The following is a 19303-nucleotide window of genomic DNA, read 5'->3' on the forward strand; positions in this document are numbered from 1 at the left end:
CACATACACACAAAGAAAAACCAAACATATGGTTTTTGCATGCTGAAACAATTTGACTTTCCAACTCCTAGCATAGTGTTTTCCAGGAAGAAATGAGAGGATATCTGCTTCCACAGAAGTAATAAATACCAGGGACCTATTTACAAGACTGATTATAAAGTCACAGCTCCCAAGAACAGGGCATTATAAATAGCCTTCTGGATCCTGCGATTCTTCTGTTAATGCCCTCAGCTACAAAGTACTTTTTAATGAGCTGTCTAGATAGTTCTGTGTTAGATGAATGAAGATTCCGGGTTACTGGATTTTAAGAGTTCATGGCAAGAAGAGCAATAGTCCTAAAAAGCAAAGACACAGATTGGGGAGATGGCTCCGTGGCTAAAGTACTTGCCCTGCAAGCATAAGGACTTGAGTTCGAATGCTGAGAACCCACATAAAAGCGGAGCGGGCATGGTAGTCTGCCTATAATTCCAGCATTTGGGAGGCAGACCCACGGAATTAGCTGGCTGGCAAGACTAGCTGGAATGGGCAAGTTCAGTGAGACCCTGCCTCAGTGAACAAGGTAGAGAAAGACCAAGAAGTCACCAGAGGTCAACCTCTGGCCTCTGTATACATATGCATTCATCATGTATCTGCACCAGCACACATATGCGCTCACACATGTGTGAACATACATATACACACTCATACAAACAACATACATATACATACATGAAAGAACACGTCACATGTGAATAAACCTTAAGGACACTGTGCTGGGTGAACTCAGCTTCACAGAAGGTTAAGACCACAAGTGACCTCTTTCCTGAGTGTGTGGTTTTTCTCATCATTGTTTTGGAACACCCGATAACAGTTAAGGGAGGAAGAGGACAGTCCATCATGTTGGGGAAATCTTGATGGTAGGAACTTGGGGTAGCTGGTCACAATGGATCCAGGAAGCAGAGAGAGATGATGGATTGTGCTCAGTTTGCTTTCCCTTTTTTACATAGTCCAGGACTCCAGTGTATGGGATGGTGTGACTACATTGAGGGTGAGTCTTCCTTCCCTAATTACCCCTCTAGAAACACTCTCCCACATGTGTCCAAGGATGTTTCCTGGGTGATTTTAAATTCTACGGAGTCTACAGTGAAGATTCCCCATCTCTCTGAGGTTCTTGGAGTAGTGAAATCCATGGAGATGGAGCAGAGTGGAGGTTGCAAGGGGCTGGGAGGGAAGAGAAGGGCTGGGGAGTTAGTGTTTAATTGGACAGTGTCAGGCTAGAAAGGTGGAAAGTTCTGTAGATGGAGATGGAGGCAATGAAGGTGCCACACCATTGGTGTACATTTTGTGTTATACATATTTTGAGTAACCTGGAATCGTCATTCATCTAACACAAAACTATGAAAGACTATAATTTTTCTTCCAAGTTGTGACAGTTAACTTGGCTGTCAACTTGACTTGATTAGGACAGCCAGGAGGTTGGTCAGTCACACCTCTGAAGTGTCTGTGAGGGTGTTTCCATAGACAAACAGGTCATAAGAGCTCCGACAAGTGGATTTTTCCACTGATGGATGTGAACTTTGAATAGCTTATTGGGAGGTGGTGGAACTGTGGAATATGGGGTCTACATGGAGGGAGCAGGTCATTGGGTCACCTTTAAAGGGTCCTTACAGCCACTCCTTTGCTTCCTGGCTGCCATGCGGGGAGCAGCTTTGTCACTCCTTCCTACCACCCTGTTGCTCTGCCTTGCTTCAGGCCCATGGCAAGGGAGCCAGCCAACTGTAGGCTGAAACCTCTGAAACCATGAGCCAAAATAAAGCTTTCCTCTTTTAAATTGGTTTTGTTGGGTATTTTGTCACAGCAACTGAAAACTGACTCTCCCAGATAGTATTTGAGAAAACACAAGTGAAGGATTTTGTTAACTTCAGACAAATAATCAAATAAACAAAGCAATCTCCCTAGCAAGCCTGACAAAGAAGAGCTCTTGTGGGGAGCTTTGAGGGTTCATTTCATGAATTCCCACAAGTCTCACTTGCTCAGTGGGGGAGGGGAAGTCTTACCACATGGGAGACTCAGGGGCATAGTCCCCTCATACTGATGCATACCCATCACTTACGGGGCTTCTAAGTGCAAGCTGGTTTGAAGAAAGGGCTTTGCTGCTTAAAAATAAAACCCTACAAATCACTATCTTGTGGCATCTGTCCTTATCCTTCCATTAAAAAAAGGAACTGAAAATAGAAAAGTGAAATTGTTGATTCTCCTGTAACCAGTGTTAGTCTCACAAAGGCAACACACTGATGACAAAAATGAAATTCAAAAAGCATATTGAAAGCCAGGAATCTTAGCCAGGACTTAGTTAAGCTGCTGGTGTTCGGTTCCGAAGGCAAGAGGCCATATCTGTATGATATGTCTAGCTACTGACAACCTAGTTCATCAGGGATTATGTTGAAATCACAGAGCATAATAGGAGGTTTGAAAACTGTTTTGTCTTTAAACCCTGTAGGCACAGACTGCTCCTTTCATGTGCAAGTCTACTATCTGACTTTCACTCTTGACCTCAGCCCATGTTTGCAGGAATGTGCTGTGCATAAAAGGAGCTGAACGTCTGGACAAGAGCACCCTGGGCAACAAGCTTATCTGGTCAGGGACGGCCCCAATGGGCACATGGCACATATTTGTTGACAGACTGCCTGTAGCTCATTAGGATTAACCTTTTTTAAAGTTATTTATTTACTTATTTATAATTTCTGTGTATGAATGTTTTTGCCTGTATGCATATAAGTGAACCCATGTGTGCAGTGCCCATGGAGGTCAGAAGATGGCACTGGATCCTCTGGAACTGGAGTTACGGATGGTTGTTAGCTGCCATGTGGGTACTGGGAACTGAATCCAGGTCCTCAGCAAGAGCAGCCAGTGCTCTTAAACACTGAGCCATCTCTCTAGCCCCAAGAGTAATCTCTCTTTGAAAGACAGGGTCTCATGTAACTCGGGCTAGCTGTGAACTTACTATGTAGCTAAAATTGACCTTGAGCTCTTTTTAAAAATTTACTTATTTTATGTGTATTAGTATTTTGCCTGCATGTATGTAAGTGCATCCATGTCATGAAATGCCCTTGGAGGCCAGAAGAGCACATCAGAACTCCTGGAACTGGAGCTATGGGCAGTTGTTAGTTGCCATGTGGGTGCTGAGGACCAAACATGGGTCCTTTATGAGAGCAGCCAGTGCTCTTTATCACTGAGGTATCTCTCCAGCTCTGACACTGAACTCTTTTGGGGGGAGGGTATTTTATCTTATAGGTTACAGTCCATCACGGAGGGAAGCCAAGGTAGGAACTCAAGGCAGGAGCTTGAAGCAGAAGCCATGCAGGAACATTGTTTACTGGCTTGCTCCCTCCGGCTTGCTCAGCTAGCTTTCTTATACATCCCAAGTCCACCAATGGTGGCATCACCCACAGTGGGACTTGTGATCCCTCTGCATCGACCTACTGAATGCTGGGATCACAGGCCTGCACCACCATGCCTGGTTATGCAGTGCTGGGAATAGAACTCAGGGCTCCGTGCATGCTTGGCACACATTCTACCAACTGAGAGACATCCCCAGACCCAATCTAATGTTTTTATTGTGCCTGTATGTGTATGTGTGTATATGTGAATGTGTGTGTGCATGCCCGCACATGTGTGCAGGTATGTGCATTGGGGCAGAGGAGGGCACTGGGCATCGTCCTCCATCACTCTCCGTTCTACCTTATTCCTTTTCAAGGCAGGATCTCCACTGAGCCTGGAACTCAAGGACTTTTTTTCTAGCCTGGCAGTCAGCAAGCCCCAGCAATCCACCTGTCTCCACCCACTTGCAGTGCTGGGGTTACAGGCATGAGTGAGACCACACCTGGCTTGTTAAGTGGGTGCTGGAGATTTGAACTCAGGTCCTCATACTTGTAAAGCAAGTATTCTTAACCACTAAACCATCTCTTCAGCCACTCCCCCACCCAATCTAACTATCTGATGGAACCACCAGCATGTGCATTTCAGTTTCTTCCTCTTCTGCCAGTGCTGAAGAGTACGTCATATAAACATCTTTAGTGTCCATATAAAACCACTGTGTTGTCTCCTGAGCAGTGTTTGCCACTGTATATGTTGAGTCTTGACCTGGACCATTGATGCCTCCCCTTAGACAAGAGAGGAGGAGTGCTGCTCCTGGAATGGGAGGTGGGCATTCACCTGGAAGCCTGCTAAGGTTAGTTTCTAATTGCCAAATAGTCAGAGGCTGCATGCTATTTAGCTCAGGGACAACATGCCATGCTCATATGTCTTGAGTAATATTTCAAAAGGGATTTATTTTATTTTATTTATTTTTTATGTGTATGGGTGTATTGCCTGCCTATAGGTAAATGCACCCATGTCATGCAATGCCCATGGAAGACAGAAGAGGCTGTTGGATCCCTTAGGACTAGAGTTATGGACAGTTGTTAGCTTCCTTGTGGGTGTTGGGATTCAAACCCGGGTCTTCTGCAAGAACAACCAGTGTTCTTAACCACTGAGCCATCTCTCCAGTCCCAAAAGGGATTTATTTTTATTTTATGTGCATGAGTGTTTTCCTGAATGTATGCATGTGCACCACATGGATGCTTGGGACCTGCAGAGGCCAGAAGGGGGCATTGATCCCTTGGAACTGGAGTTACAGGAGTTTGTGAGCGTCCATGTGGGTGCTGGGAATCAAATTTTAAGCACTTAGCCATCTCTCCAGCCCCTTGGTAATACATTTTTCTAAATATATCCTTCCTGAAGGGCTTCCTGACAATATGAATCAGGAGCTTTTAAGGAGCTCACCTTTGACCTACAAATTCTACTTCTAGAATTCTTCCTATGTTAAATGGAAAAAAATCAAGCATGGCTGCCCACAGATGTGTATCCCAGCAGTAATGACCAGAGCCATGGAGATCTCCAAATAATCTCAAAATTCCAAATAGGAGAATGGTTTGAAAAGAGAATTTATAAGCTGGCTCATGCCTTTAATCCCAGCTCTCATGGTGGCTCATGCCTTTAATCCCAGCTCTCATGAGGCAGAGGCAGGCAGATCTCTGTGAGATCAAGGCCAGCCTGGTCTACATAGGGAGTTCCAGACCATCTGGGGCTACAGGGGAGACTCTATGTCTAAAAAAACAAGTAACAAAAAAAAAAGGACAAAAGAAAAAGCTACTTTCTACTTGTGAAATATTCATTTTATTCCATGTTTGAACATTTATTTACAGTTTATCAAGTCATATACCAAAATGTTGATAATGTTTATGTTTCAGTGATCATCAGTGAGTCAGAAAAAATGTATTTGTTCTGAGACAAGGTCTCTCTATATAGCCCAGGCCAGTCTGGAATTTGGGAGCCTCCCACCCTCTGCCTCTCAAGTGGTGGGATTACCATGCACTTACTTACAGGCATGCCACCATCCCAGGTTTGAAGTATTTTTTTAGACAATACAGGCAGTCAACCCAACTTTAAAAAGTTGGAAGGTCTTTTAGCAAGAGGCAGCCGGGAAATCTGCCTGCCGAGGACTTTGGATTGCGAGAACCTCGCCTGCCTTCCCTCCCCACCCCTAAGCCTTTAATAAAAGGGTTTGATCCCCCCCAAAAGTTGGAAGGTATTTGTGTATGTGTGTACATGCGTGTGAATATATGTGTGTGTGCAGTGCATGTGAATGTACGAGTATGTTGTATATGGTTGGTGCGCGCGTGCGTGTGTGTGTGTGTGTGCGCGCGCGCATGTGTGTGTGTGTGTGTGTGTGTGTGTGTGTATAGGCCTGAGATTGACATCAGGTGTCTCCTCAACAGTTCCCTGCCTTTGTAACCTCAGCTGGCCTGGAACTCACTATGGAGACCAGGCTGGCCTCAAATAGGCCTGAGATTGACATCAGATGTCTCCTCAACAGTTCCCTGTCTTTTGTAACCTCAGCTGGCCTGGAACTCACTATGGAGACCAGGCTGGCCTCAATCTCACAGGGATCTACCTGCCTCTGCCTCCTGAGTGCTGGGATTAAAGATGTGTTCTGCCATGCCCAGCCCCATCTTTATTTTTTGAGACAGGGTCTCTCACTGAAACTGAATCTCATCTATTATGCTAGGCTGATTGGCCAGTGAGCTTCAGGGATCTACCTGTCTCTGCCTCTAGCAAGGGTGGAGTTACAGGCACATGCCACCAGGCCCAGCTTTTGACATGGGTTCTGAGCACATGAACTCAGGGCCTCATGACTGACTGAGCCCTGGAAAATGTACTTTTAACAATAATTGCAAAATAAGTTTTGGTTAAAAAACCCTACAAATCCCAGTTTTGGCCCTATTTTATAGAGAATCCTGTCTCTGAGGTCTGGATGTGAGGGACAACACTGTTTCAGATTCATCTGTTTTCCCATAGACCCTCCACAGCATATAAAGTCCCCATCAAGCCGATGTCAAGATCGCAGGATGACCCTTACCAGATACGCTCTCCAGAAGGACTGGATAGCAATCACTGCTTCCTCTTCCGTCATAAGCAGTGAGAGGGGGACAGACGGGCGTGGGCTGAAAAGCAATAAAATGGTCATAGGTCAGTGAGAATCCATCCTTCACCCCAGTGACACCTTTGACAACGTAATAGTCTTTCTGATTAAGTGCTTCATTCATCCCTGTTCTTTGAGAGCAAAGTGTAGTTTTTTTTATGAAAAAGTATATGCTTGAGTTAGCATTTCTTGTAAGACCTGGGATTTTTTTTAAATCAATGGTGTGTGTGTGTGTGTGTGTGTGTGTGTGTGTGTGTGTGTGTGTGTGTGTGTGTGGTGTAAGTTGTGTGTATCCCCAGTGACACCTTTGACAACGTAATAGTCTTTCTGATTAAGTGCTTCATTCATCCCTGTTCTTTGAGAGCAAAGTGTAGTTTTTTTTATAAAAAAGTGTATGCTTGAGTTAGCATTTCTTGTAAGACCTGGGATTTTTTTTTAAATCAATGGCGTGTGTGTGTGTGTGTGTGTGTGTGTGTGTATGTGTCCATGTGTGCATATGTGGCGGCCAGAGGTCAGTGTCAGGTGTCTCCTCTCAGTCTCCACCTTGTTTTTTGAAATAGGGTCTTTCACTGTACATGGAGTTCATGGATTCAGCGAAGCTGGCTGGCCAGTGAGCCCCAGGAGTCATCCTGTGTCTGCGCCCCCAGTATTGGGGGTTATAGCGCATGCTACCACACTTGGCTTTGACTTGAGTGCTGGGGCTCTAAAATCAGGTCCTCACACTTGTGCAGCGAGCACTTTACTGAGTCATTTCCCTAGCCCAGATCAGTGTAATCTTAAATCATGCACAACCTTCCCCTCCTTTGAAAGACTCAGGTTGCATGTTGGTCCTGAAGGTGTAACATACAGGTTATCGACACAAGATGACACAGACATAGGGCAAGAGTTGCAAACACCAGCCTTTGCAGAGGACATTGTGACTGAGGTGCAATAAAAGGCTCTTTCTCCAACTTTATGTTGAAGGGAAATTAAATAGCTCACCTCTTTCCCAAGAGCAAAACCCTGGCGCTGCTCTTTGTGCGCCTTCTGGACCGATGTGGTGATGTTTGGCAGGCTGCTCAGTTCGCTTTTACCTCTTAAGCAACAGAACACCCCAAGTGCTGGGTCAGCTGGCACTGTCTACTCTGGTGCAATTTTGAGATTATGATGGGATTTGGGGGGTGGTTGAGACAGGGTCTCACTATGAGGCCCCATCTGCCATCTGGAACTCACTATGTAGCCCAGGTTAGCCTTGATTTTACAGAAATCTGCCAGCTTCTGCTTTTCAAGAGCTGGTATTAAAGGTGTGTGCCACCATTACCAGTAGGATTTCTTTTTTACATCATAGATAACCTTTACATTTAAAAATCACGATCAGGATTGATGAGATAACTCGAGGTACAAAGTCTGCCAACCTGAGTTTGAGCCCTGGACGCACGTAGTGGGGAGAACTAACTCCGACAAGTTCTCCCCTTATTTTCCCCCACACACTGTGGCATGTAGCCCCCTCAAAATAAATTTTAAAAATTACTAAAGTAGAAAAAATTAAAATGATGATCACATGAAAGTAAATAGGAACAAGTTGGGAAGAGAAAAACCAGTGAGAGAAGGGACAGGAGAGGATATGGATTAAAATCCTTTATACACATGAAAATATCATAACAAAGCCCATAATTGATGCTAGGGATGGTGATCAGTCAGCAGAATGCTTGTCGAGTATGCACAAGGTCCTGGGTTCCATCCCTAGGAAAGAAAAAGAGGAAAAGAGAAGACTTTGATACAGTACATTTGGATGAACAAAAGCTTTTATGTTATTCCAAAAGTAAAGAAATCAAAGCCAGGACGAATGGGAGGTTACTGAGACCCTATCTAAGGGTACAGTGAAGTAAGAGGCTCTGCTTTTCTGGCTGGACAGATCCCTTCCAAAGGAAAGACATAGAGTCTTCTTTGCAGTGATAATTAGCCCCTGCAAACACAGGATTGGGAGGACCTTTCCCTAATATTCACTTTCCATTTTTAGCCCCATCAGATGGGCTTTTGTTTGTCTGTTCTGTTTCTGTTTTCGCCTGTTCTTGCCTAATAGCTGCTTTTCTGGGCTGTGATGCTCTGTACCCTGGAGCACCCTGCTTTCCACTTTCAATGTCCTGCTCATCTTTTCTTCCATTGTCATGCTTGGAATTGCAGTGATGCACCACGACCACATCACATCCCTGAAGTGACTGCCCCTCACTAGTTAAAATTCAATGGCTTCTAGAGACCTTGGTGTTTCTAAGGAGACCTTGGTGTGTTGGCAGTGAACTTACACAGAAGATTGTGGTAACACAGCAACACCAGCTGATATTTACCAAGGCTTTCTGGCCCCATTCTAGCCAGCCAGTCCTGTGGCTGTGCTCCAGCAAACCTGGCCTTTTCAGCTCCTTCAATGGGCCAAAATCCCTCCCACTTCAAGGCCTTTGTAAAGATGCCACCAAAGCCCCCTGGCTCTACCTAGGAGCACCTGAAGAGTTGTACTGGCTGCTCTGTGTTCAAGGGAACCCAGGAGAAGGGAGCCAGGGCTCTATGTCCCAGCCTGCGTCCTGCTCAGTCAGCCCTGCTTCTTTTTGCAGGGCCCCATCTGCTCTAAGATAAAGACACCTTTTCTTCATTTGCTCAAATGTGCCTCAGGGATGGTCAGGGCCTGACGCCTCTTTCTCCTGATTCACTCTTAGACCTCTTCTGAGCTCCACTAAAGAGTTGTTTAAATATCCTTTGTTTAGTTTGAGGCCTAGTGGAGCTCCTGGTAATTGGTCTCCCTCATCCTTGACCCAATTTGGAAACATAAGCCTGTGTGCTTGTCTAACGAATGTCTAAATCTACAAGACTGAAAGATGTAAGGGCATAGCCTGGTCTCATGTCTGCTTCTCTTGGTATCTTGGCATGTAGGACACTGCAGGCATGTAGTAGGTACTCAATAATTACTTTGGAGGTAGGCCTGAGTATGCATTACTTTTGTACCACTGTGATTAGATATCTTACAGAAACAACTTAAAGGAGGGAGGGCTCATTTTGGCTCATGGTTTTGGAGGGCTTTCAATTCTTCATGGTGCAGAGGGTATGGTGAAATTCAGGTCCACGTGAGCATGAAGCAGGGACCCCCATACATCAAAACTGTCTAGGAAACTGAGAGCTAACCTGGAACCATGAGTGGGTACAACCCTCCAGTACCCGCTCCTAGTCACCTGCTTCCACCAGCCAGGCCCTACCTCCTAAAGGCTCCAGAGCCTTCCAAACAGCACCACAATCTGGGGATCCAGTATTCATGATATGAGTCTGTGGGGCTATTTCGGAGTCAAGTCCCAACAGCCTAGCTGTGTGCTAAGTGCCTTGAATATGTGATTTCATCAAATCCTCACAATGGCAACAAGGGGTTGTTGTTACCCTGTGTTTAGGGCTGAAAAGGCTGAGAGGCACAGAGGGCAATGGGAACTCACAAGTTCACAGACTGCTTGCTACTAAGAATGATAACCGTGCAGGAGACAGAGAGTGACTAGGGGAGGGACGAGGCAGTTCAGAGGTCACTAACATAGACATCCAGTCTAGCAGCTGTTGGGCGATAAATAGAAGAAAACATGATCATTTGACTCAGAGTAAAAAAAAATTAGGACAGAAGAGCCATAATCACAGAAAACACTCCTTCAGTGGACCTTACAGTGACAACTTAGCAGAATCTCCTCAGCAAAGTTGTATGTCAGGACAACGAAACAATGTAGAGTCTGCGACTTGCATCTGGAGGCAGATTCGATGGCACCTTTTCCGCTCAGCAGTTTTCCTCCTGTAGGTATGTTTCCCATTTCTGAGGCTGAGATTGACTGTCAAAGTAATGATTCCTGCTGGGAACCAGAGGCAGAAAAACTGCAAAGCCAAGGACAGAGGGCCCAGACCAGGTCAACAAAAGGCCTCAGTCAGTGGTGAGACCCTGAGTCACTTTGCATCATAATGACAAGTGCAAAAGGCAAAATGAGATGTCTAATAGGCCTGTAGGCCAGAATAGGAGGCCAGTTTCAGTGATGTCCCTGGCTTTCATTGCTGAATAATATGGTGCTATCTCATTCCCAAACAAGAGTAAAGACCAGAGAGCCATTAAGTTTCAGGCTAAATGAAAAGGACCTACTCAAAGTAGTGCTTGGGAATTACTGCTTCAGCAGACCAGCTTGAAGGGACAGATGTCATGCTAGGTCCTTCCCTCAGATCAGTGCAGCTGGCCTCAGGTCAGATAAAACTAAAGAGGCAGGTCACCAGGGAGCTAGGGACTGGAGAGATGAATGTGTCAATCACAGGAAAGAGGCTGCAAAGCAGAGGCCCTTTGGGGCTGAAAGGATATTACCAGAGCAGAAGTGAAGGCCCCTTGGGGCTGAAAGGATATTACCAGAGCAGATATTCTATCTGCAAAGCAGTGTTGCTGAGCAGTTCCAAGAATACTTGTTTTATTTATTTTATTTAGTTATTTTGAGACTATGTAGACCTAGCTGGCTTAAAGCATGCTATGTAGACTAGGTTGGCCTCAGACTCACAGAGATCCATCTGCCTCTGTGTGTGCCACCATGCTTGGCTATGACTTGTTTTATTAGCAATGCTCACTTGTCATGTCTTCCTTTTCCTCTCAACTATGAATTAAATGTATCTGAACTCTAAGACTCAATGTTATAATCTTGAAAAGGAACAGAAATAGTTTTTCTGAGTATGTATGTATTATGTGGTTTTAAGAATGTACGCACACTTCCCTTTCTTGGCCTCTAAGTTAAAGATTTGAGGGACATAAAGAAGATATAGCATGCTTACAAGATGTGCAGTAAGAACAGGACTGGAGAGATGGCTCAGCGGTGAAGAGCACTGGCAATACAATCACGAGGACCAGAGAACAGATCCTAGCACCCACAGAACAAGCCAGCCATCCCATAAATGCCTGTAACTCCAGCTCTGAGAGATCCGACATTCTCTTCTGGCCACTGTGTACACAGGCACAAAAGACTTCCTAGTATTGAAAATTGAATTTTGGACTCTTTTCTTATCCTCTTTTCATTAGGTAAAAGAAGAGCTGTTTTCTTGGAACATGAAAGCAGGAATGTTCCAGATAAAATCCATTTCCAAAGATGGCACAGGCTCAATGTCAATCATCATAAAGTCTCTTAATGGCCTAGGACTGGATGCCATCCACTTACTCTATCTGGCAGGAGACCGTGCTCTCCTCCTTATCTGGCTTACTCTTCTAAACTCTTTATTGGAGGACTCACATTGTGTGTGTGTGTGTGTGTGTGTGTGTGTGTATACCTATTGGTAGGCATGTGTGCAAAGCTTGATGTTAGGTATTTTCCACAGTCACTTTCCACCTTACTTTTTGACACAGGAACTTCCATGGAACTTGTAGCTTATTGATATAACTAGACTGGCTGGCCAGTGAGCAACAAGGACCCACCTGTCTGTGCCTCCACAGTACCGGGGTTATGGGTACCCAGCTTTTTACTTGGGTACTGGAGATCCAAACTGAGGTCATCACGATTGCACAGCAAGCACTTTACAGACTGAGCCATCTCTCTAGCCCCTCACATTCTTGAATTAGGAGCGTCAGCTACTGGAAGAAGTCCAAAAGACATATCTGGAATGATACTTTCAGACACATGGCTGAATACCGCTTAGGTTGGGATCTCTTAGGATCCGTTAAGTCCTGGACTTCTGTGAGATGAGGAATGACTCTAAAGGCCTGGGAGTGGGCAGCACTGCTCTCTGTAGCCTTCCAGCACATTTAGAAATCATGGTTATCGGGCTGTGATTTTGCTTTCGCCCCCTCACTAATCTCCACCCTGGGAGATCAACAAGCAGTGATTACCCCAGCATCAGCTGAGTCACTCCCCTGGTTAAACACAGAGCTGAGTCCCACTCAGCCAGCCCCATCATTGAAACTGTCCAGATAACAGCTCTAAACCAGCCAACAGCAGGGCCTGTGCTCCCCCTGTGGGCTACAGAGACAGTGAGCTCTCTTAAAGGCCAAGGGACTTAATTTTTTTATAAAATAATCGGGTGTTTCAATAACACCCGACTGTGATTTTATTCAGCTCTTTGTAACTAGTCATATACTTTTCCCAATGTGAACTAAGGAAACTTAAAGAGAGTGGCCTCCTGTGCTGTCTCCCGAGGGTGAGCCCAGGTCAGAGCGATGTGTGGGAAGTTCAACCCCAACCCTTCCCATTCTTTCTAAACACTTGAAGATTTTTGGTATTGCTGGGTATCGAAACCATAGCCTTAAAGATGCTCAGCACTCTCTACCACTGAGCTACACTCCAGCCCACATCATCACCTTTTTGTAAGGCCTTGGACCTCCTTCTACTTTGGCAGTTTTGAGTCTTTCTCAGAATAATTTTGTTTGTTTGTTTGTTTGGGTTTTGGGGGTTTTTTTTGGTCTCTTTGAGACAGGGTCTCCCTGTAGCCCGAGCTGTCCTGGAACTCACAATGTAGACCAGGCTGGCCTTGAACTCACAGAGATCCGCCTGCCTCTGCCTCCCAAGTGCTGGGACTACAGGTTGTGTGCCACCACGCCTGGCTCCAGAATAATATTTTAATGCCATAAATTCAATACAAAGGATACAGTAAACCTATTATATTGAAATAAGAGTTACCAAAGCACTAAAAGGAAAGCTGGTGATACCGTGAAGCATGTGCTTCTAAATTTGGCAATAAGTAATGAGAACTAATTGCAGGTCAATTAGCTACTGTGATTTGAAAGGAGTGGCAAGTGTAAACGGTATTTCACATCTCTGCAACAGCTGTAATGTGATATGAAGGCATTAGTGACTGTCACACAAAGTCATGGACACCAGCAGAGCTGCTGCCCACACTCAGAGAACCTGGTAGAGATTAGAGAAAACCAGGAGCTGACAAACTTTACGTTCTAGAACCCTGAATCATGCACAGTTGAGGCTGGAGCTAGGGGAAGGGAGGAAGTTTTATATACACTAAAAGACTAAAGACTAAGAATTTAAAGTTAAACCAGACAAAGGCTAACAGTGATGCAAGCCCATCTAAAAACAAGACTGAAGGCTGGGGAGATGGCTCAGTGGGTAAAGCACCTGCCATAAAGGAAGACCTGGGTTTGAATTCCCAGAACCCACATAAAGCTGAGCAATGGGACATTTCTATAATCCCAGGGCTCCTATGGCAAAATGGGAGGCAGAGACAGGAGAATCCTTGGAAGCTTCCAGGCCAGCTAGTCTGGCTTTACACAGCAGTAACAAAGAGGCCCTGTGTCAAACAAGGTGAAAGGCAAGGACTAGTCCTCAGATCTCTCTCTACACGTGTGCTGTAGCTCACATGCACCCACACTCACACACATGCGCATATACATGCAACATCATACAAACACACACACACACACACACACACACACACACACCAAAGTCATGATGACCAAGAAGTTAGTGGAATTTGGCTAAAAAGTTATTAAAGAGGTCTTTCCAGATGGAAGAGGAAATCAGTGTAACACAGGCAGTCTTGTGACTTCCTAGTGTCATAAAGAAAGCCTCATCTCCTGAGACAGTGAGGGCATGGCCAGACCAAAGGCAGGAGTTCATTCAAGCAGGTTTACTGGGTTACTTACAGGAGTGTAGGCGACTCCAAGGCACCTATACTGCCAAGAAGTCCTACGCTCAGCACAGACGACTTCAGATGAAAGACGACTTTCATCTTTCTAACACTGGGGAGGAAACTCCACCTCCACAAGGGAAGGTTAATAGGCCTGCCTCCCAAGGGTCTCCTGTGGGTGTCCCAGCTGTTCTATAGGTCAAGCCCAGAGGAAACAGCTGTACCACAGGGCCTCCATGCAGATGTCACCTCCACAAAAACATGACTCATCCCAGCTTCCCTGGTCATGGGAGCCCCTAATGTATAGGTAATTCAGAAAGAAGTATGGCTGACAGGAGATCTAACTACTTCCAATGGCATGCAGGGGCAGTCTTGTGGGACAGAGTTCTCAACATGACTGTGCTAACTCTGGAGTGTCAGAACTGAAACACTGGGTAGGTACCCAGTTGGTATCTGCAGAGAACAGGAGAACTGATGGTATGAGAAGCCTACATATACGATCCCAGAGTGGAGACATTGCTTAGTCTTTTGATGGCTGCTCTGGTTTGTCCCCAAAGCTCCATGTGGTATGGCTTAGCCCCCCAGAGAGATACTGCTGGGAGGTGGTGGAACCTTTAAGAGGTTCCCACCTTCCTAGTGGGAGGTCTTCAGGTCAATGGAGGAAGGTATCCTTGAAGGGGAGTGTGAGATTCCAGAGCCTTCCTGTTTCTTTCTTTTGCTTCCTGGCCATTAGATAGGTGGGATTGGTTCTTGCTTATCTTCTTTTTAAAATTTTAGTGTGCAAGATAGGTTTCATCATGACATGTTTATGCACATATCACTGTTCAACTCCTATGACTGCCACTGGTCTCTTTTCTCCCCACAAATATTCCTTGTCCTAATTAGCTTCAACTGTCAACTTGACACAGCCTAGAATCTTTACCTAAGGGAGTCTCAACTGAGGGAGTTCCTGTATCAGACTGGCCTGTGGCCATGACAGTGAGGGATTGTCCTGATTGATGATTGATGTGGGAGGGCCCAACCCACTATGGGCAGTGCCATCCCTAGGCAGACGGGTCTGGGCTGGATAAGAAAGCTACTAGAGAGCAAGCCAAGAAGCAGCATTCCTCCACGGTTTCTGTTTCAGTTCCTGCTTGAGCCCTGACTTACCTCCATGGTGGACTGTAACTTGGACATACCCTAAGCCAAGTCAGCTCTTTCCTCCCCAAGTTGCTTTTGGTCAGTGTTTATCATAGCAAGGGAAAGGAAACTAGAACAGTCTCCTTTTGCTTTCATATTGTTTAAATTTGAACGTGAGCTGTTCCTCATAGGCTCACACATTTGAACACTTGGTCTCCAGCTGGTGGTGCTGTTTGGGAGAGTTTGGTCCCTTTAAGAGTTAGAATCTTGCTGGAGGAAGTGGTTCACTGGGAGTGGGCCTTGAGGCTTTTTATATCCTGGCCCTACTTCCTGGTCACTGCTTTGCTTCCTGAGAGTGGATGCAATGGGAGCAGTAAGCTTCCTGCTGCCGTGCCCTCCCCTGCTGCTGCTGTGTCTACCCCACCATGACAGACTGTATCCCTCTGGAACTGTAGCCAAAATAAAGCTTTCTTCCTTTAAGTTGCTTTTGTCAGAGTATTTTATCACAGAAACAGGAAAAGAAACAAAGACACATGGCACATGCTTTAAATCTAGATTCCACATACAAGAGAAATGTGGTTACTTCATCTGTCTGTGAGGAGAGTGCCTTCGCTCCACCACACATGCCTGCCTTGATGCGCTGGTTAACGATAGGCCCAAAGCAAGAGGACCAAAGGCCATGGACTGGATCCTAATATGTTAACCAGTGGAAACTTTTTTCCCTTTACAATATCTTACATGCTTATTATATGGCAATGGAAAGCTTACCAACACAGAGCCCTCAAGGTGTCGACACCTAATCCCTAACCTGAGTATACATGTTTCATGTGTGGCACAAGGACCTTGCAGATGTGGTAACTCGAAGGTCATGACAGGGAGAGGATCCGGACTATCCAGCAAGTTCCATGATAGGACGACTTATGAGAGGAAGGTAGAGAGAGGTGCTGGAATACAAGTAAGAGATGCAAGACAGAAGCAAGGGGGTGGAGTGATAGAAGGAAGGGGCCATGAGCCAAGGAGCACAGCTGCCTGCAGAAGTTAGGAAATCAAGACAAGAGTTCTTCCCTCGCCTCCCGAAGGCACCAGTTACTCCAACACTCTAACTTTAGCCCAGTAAAGCCAATGTTGGACCTGGACCCTCTAGACCTGTAAGAGAAATGTGTATGATTTTAAGCTACCACATTTGTGCTAGCTGTGTGCATCACCTTGTAAATGGCAGAGCCAACACAAAGCTAGCAGTGTCTGCCATGCTGGCTTGCACAGACAGGTTCTCTGAACATGTCCCCAGGAGCCATCCAGGAGCAACAGGAAGAAGGAATGGAAACAGGGCCATGTGCCCTCAAGAAAGGGCCACACAGGTTTCAAGCCTCTAGTGACAGGGAGTCACTCAAGGATTTATGCAGCTCAACATGCCCCAAATCCTGGAAGCAGCTCTACTTCCTGCTGCCCTCTGAAAATGAGTGCAAATAAAAAAGAGCTAAGATGACTGGCTGTCCTCCTGAGACTCTGGTCTTGGTGATGACTGAGATATTTTACTCATCTATAAGAGAAAATAAATTGAAAGGGATTTTTTTTTTTTTTTCTATTAGGAGGGCAGGACAGCAACATTTTCTGCCCAGCCGCCATTTAACTACAATTGTTAGAAGCAAATGCTTGGTTTCCCCGGGCTACTCTGAAGGCCTGGGTGTTCTCCATTCCACCATTAACCTCACCTCAGTGTAGAGACTGATCTGCTGCTGGGACTTGTCCTCAAATGCCATGGGGACACTTTTGTTTTTACCTCAGTTTGTGGTCATAAGATACCTTTCATCATCAAAGTATGGTGGGGTTTCTTTTCCTTTTTATTTATTTACGTTTTTGTGCACAGATAGAAGTTAACTAAAAAGACCCTTTACCCAAAGCAACCTCTTTTCTAAAACACAACTGTGGTTTCATTGAAGGTCTCAGCTTAACGATATCTTTCATGAGCCTTCTCCCCAGAGAGGGGAAGGCAGAAGGGCAGCGGGACTCTTTTGTTCCCTCAACTCCTTTAGTTGTTTCCTTCTTGGTAATGACTCTGATCAAATCCCAGGACAATTCTATTTGGCTAAAATAAAGAAATCTAAAAGTCTCCTGTTCCCTTTCCTAGGAGGCTAGTAAATAATTCCACTGCTTCTGATTGGCGGGTTGAGTCAGGACTATATACTTCAAAAGAATGGTGCAAGATTCACAACTTAAAGGCAAAGCCAGCAGAAGATATGGCCACAAAAGGCCGGGAAGAAAAGACACTGCTCACACTCTGGTCAGACTTCATGGTAGACTGCATTATTGTTCCTAATTTGTGTTCCCTTTCCCATAAGAAAACCCTGCATCCCTACCCTGTGCTGTGTCCTGTGGCAGGTGTCGCCTCCCTTCTAACACTGGTGTTGAACCTGACCATATGTCTTGCATTGCCAATGGGGTGTAAGCCGCAGAAGTGTTTGCCATTGTGTGGCTCAGCCATCGCTCTTCTCCCTCCACCATGCGGAGGGCCTAGATCCTCAAATGAAGATGTGGAACAGAGCCCAAGATGACGTGCAGTATGAAAGGGTGAACGATAAGCCTATGACGTAGGGCACTGGGATTTGGGGCTGTTTGTTATTCTAGCAGAATGTAGAGAAAGCTGACAAATACAGTACTAGAGGGTATTTGGGGAAATGCCATGTAAGAACATATCAGGATGCTTTCCTCTGCAAGTGTTAGAAATCAAACTTAAGCTTGCTGAAAGGCAAAAAAAAAAAAAGGTGGGAAAAGGAGGTATTCATTGGTTCACTTACTACAAAAGAATAGAGTTGGCTTTAGTCATGGTCAAATGGTGAAGCTCAAATTAAATAAATAAATAAATAAATAAATAAATAAATAAATAAAGTAAATTAAGAATTCAGATGCCAGGCTCAATACTATTAGATGGTTGCCTTTGAGGAGCTAAAAAACTGTTATTCAAACATCCAAGTCTAGGCCCTGAGATGTAGCTCAGTGATCTACTGTGCACAAAGCCTTGGGTTTGACTTCCAGCACTGCAAGCACAAATGAACAAAAGCAAAGATTCAAGTCTAGTGGAGATGAGAAGAAACTCCCTCCAGATTGCTTCTTGAAAAGTCTTGAGATTATTTCGGAGTGAACCAGATTGGTAGGAAGTATCCTGGGTAGGGATGGGCTGTGCTGATTGGATAGCCTGTCCCATCCCCAGCTGTGCACTGAGCTCATTGGGGCAGAGGGACTGAGACAGGAAAGGGCAACATGGGGCGTTCTCAAACTAGCAGCAGGGAAATCAGTACAGAGCTGGGAAAACTACAACGTCCACAACAGAAAGCCAGCAAAAGGGATGAAAAGAAATGGAAGAATACCTTTTACTCCACAATATTTTTCTCTTTTTGGTATGGGGTCTCATGTAGCCCAGGCTGGCCTCAAATGTACCATGTAGCTGAAGATAACCTTGAACTTCTAATCCTTCTGCCTCCATTTCCCAAGTGCTGGGATGACAGGCATGAGCCATCACACCTGGTTAATACAATGCTAAGACCCGAACCCAAGGTTCATGCTTGCAAGGCAAGCACTCTACCACTGAACTACATCCTTAGGCCTGATTTTCATTCTTAAAATAATTCTGTAGAAGCCGGGCATGGTGGTACATGCCTTTAATCCCAGCACTCAGGAGGCAGAGGCAGATGTATCTCTGTAAGTTCATGGCCAGCTTGCTTGTGATGCTTTGAATGATAATGTCCCCCAAAGGCTCCAAGTATTTGGACATTCTGTCCCAAAATGATGGTGCTGTTTTGGGAGATTTTAGAAGGTGTGGCTATCCTGGAGGAAGCATGCCACTTGGGGTGTGCTTAGAGAGTTCTTAAGCCTTGCCAGATCTCCAGTCGCTCTCGTTTCCTGTGCCTGCTGGAAGATGTAGAGCTTGGCTTCTGCTCCTCTTGGTCTGCCGCCATGCCTCCCCGCCAAAACGGACTGTAATTCCCCTGGAACTGTAAGCTCAAATAAATTCTTCCTTCTATAAATTGCTTGGGTCAGTGTTTCTATCACAGCAACAGCTGGGGCTACAGGGAGACCCTGTCTCAAAAAAAGACC

General features: G+C 45.4%; 1 protein-coding gene across 4 annotated transcripts in view; it reads right to left on the reverse strand.

The window, feature by feature from the left end:
- Iqck (IQ motif containing K) overlaps positions 1-19303 on the reverse strand; it is a 165583-nt gene that overhangs the window by 69306 nt on the left and 76974 nt on the right. For all 4 annotated transcript variants that reach the window (XM_008843875.3, XM_029568692.1, XM_008843874.3 and 1 more), the window contains one exon: positions 6440-6524. In XM_008843875.3, coding sequence (XP_008842097.1) covers positions 6440-6524 — 85 coding nt within the window. The remainder of the gene's footprint in view (positions 1-6439; positions 6525-19303) is intronic.

This window comes from Nannospalax galili, unplaced genomic scaffold (assembly GCF_000622305.1).
Source record: "Nannospalax galili isolate Female #2095 unplaced genomic scaffold, S.galili_v1.0 scaffold381, whole genome shotgun sequence".
NCBI lineage: Eukaryota > Metazoa > Chordata > Mammalia > Rodentia > Spalacidae > Nannospalax > Nannospalax galili.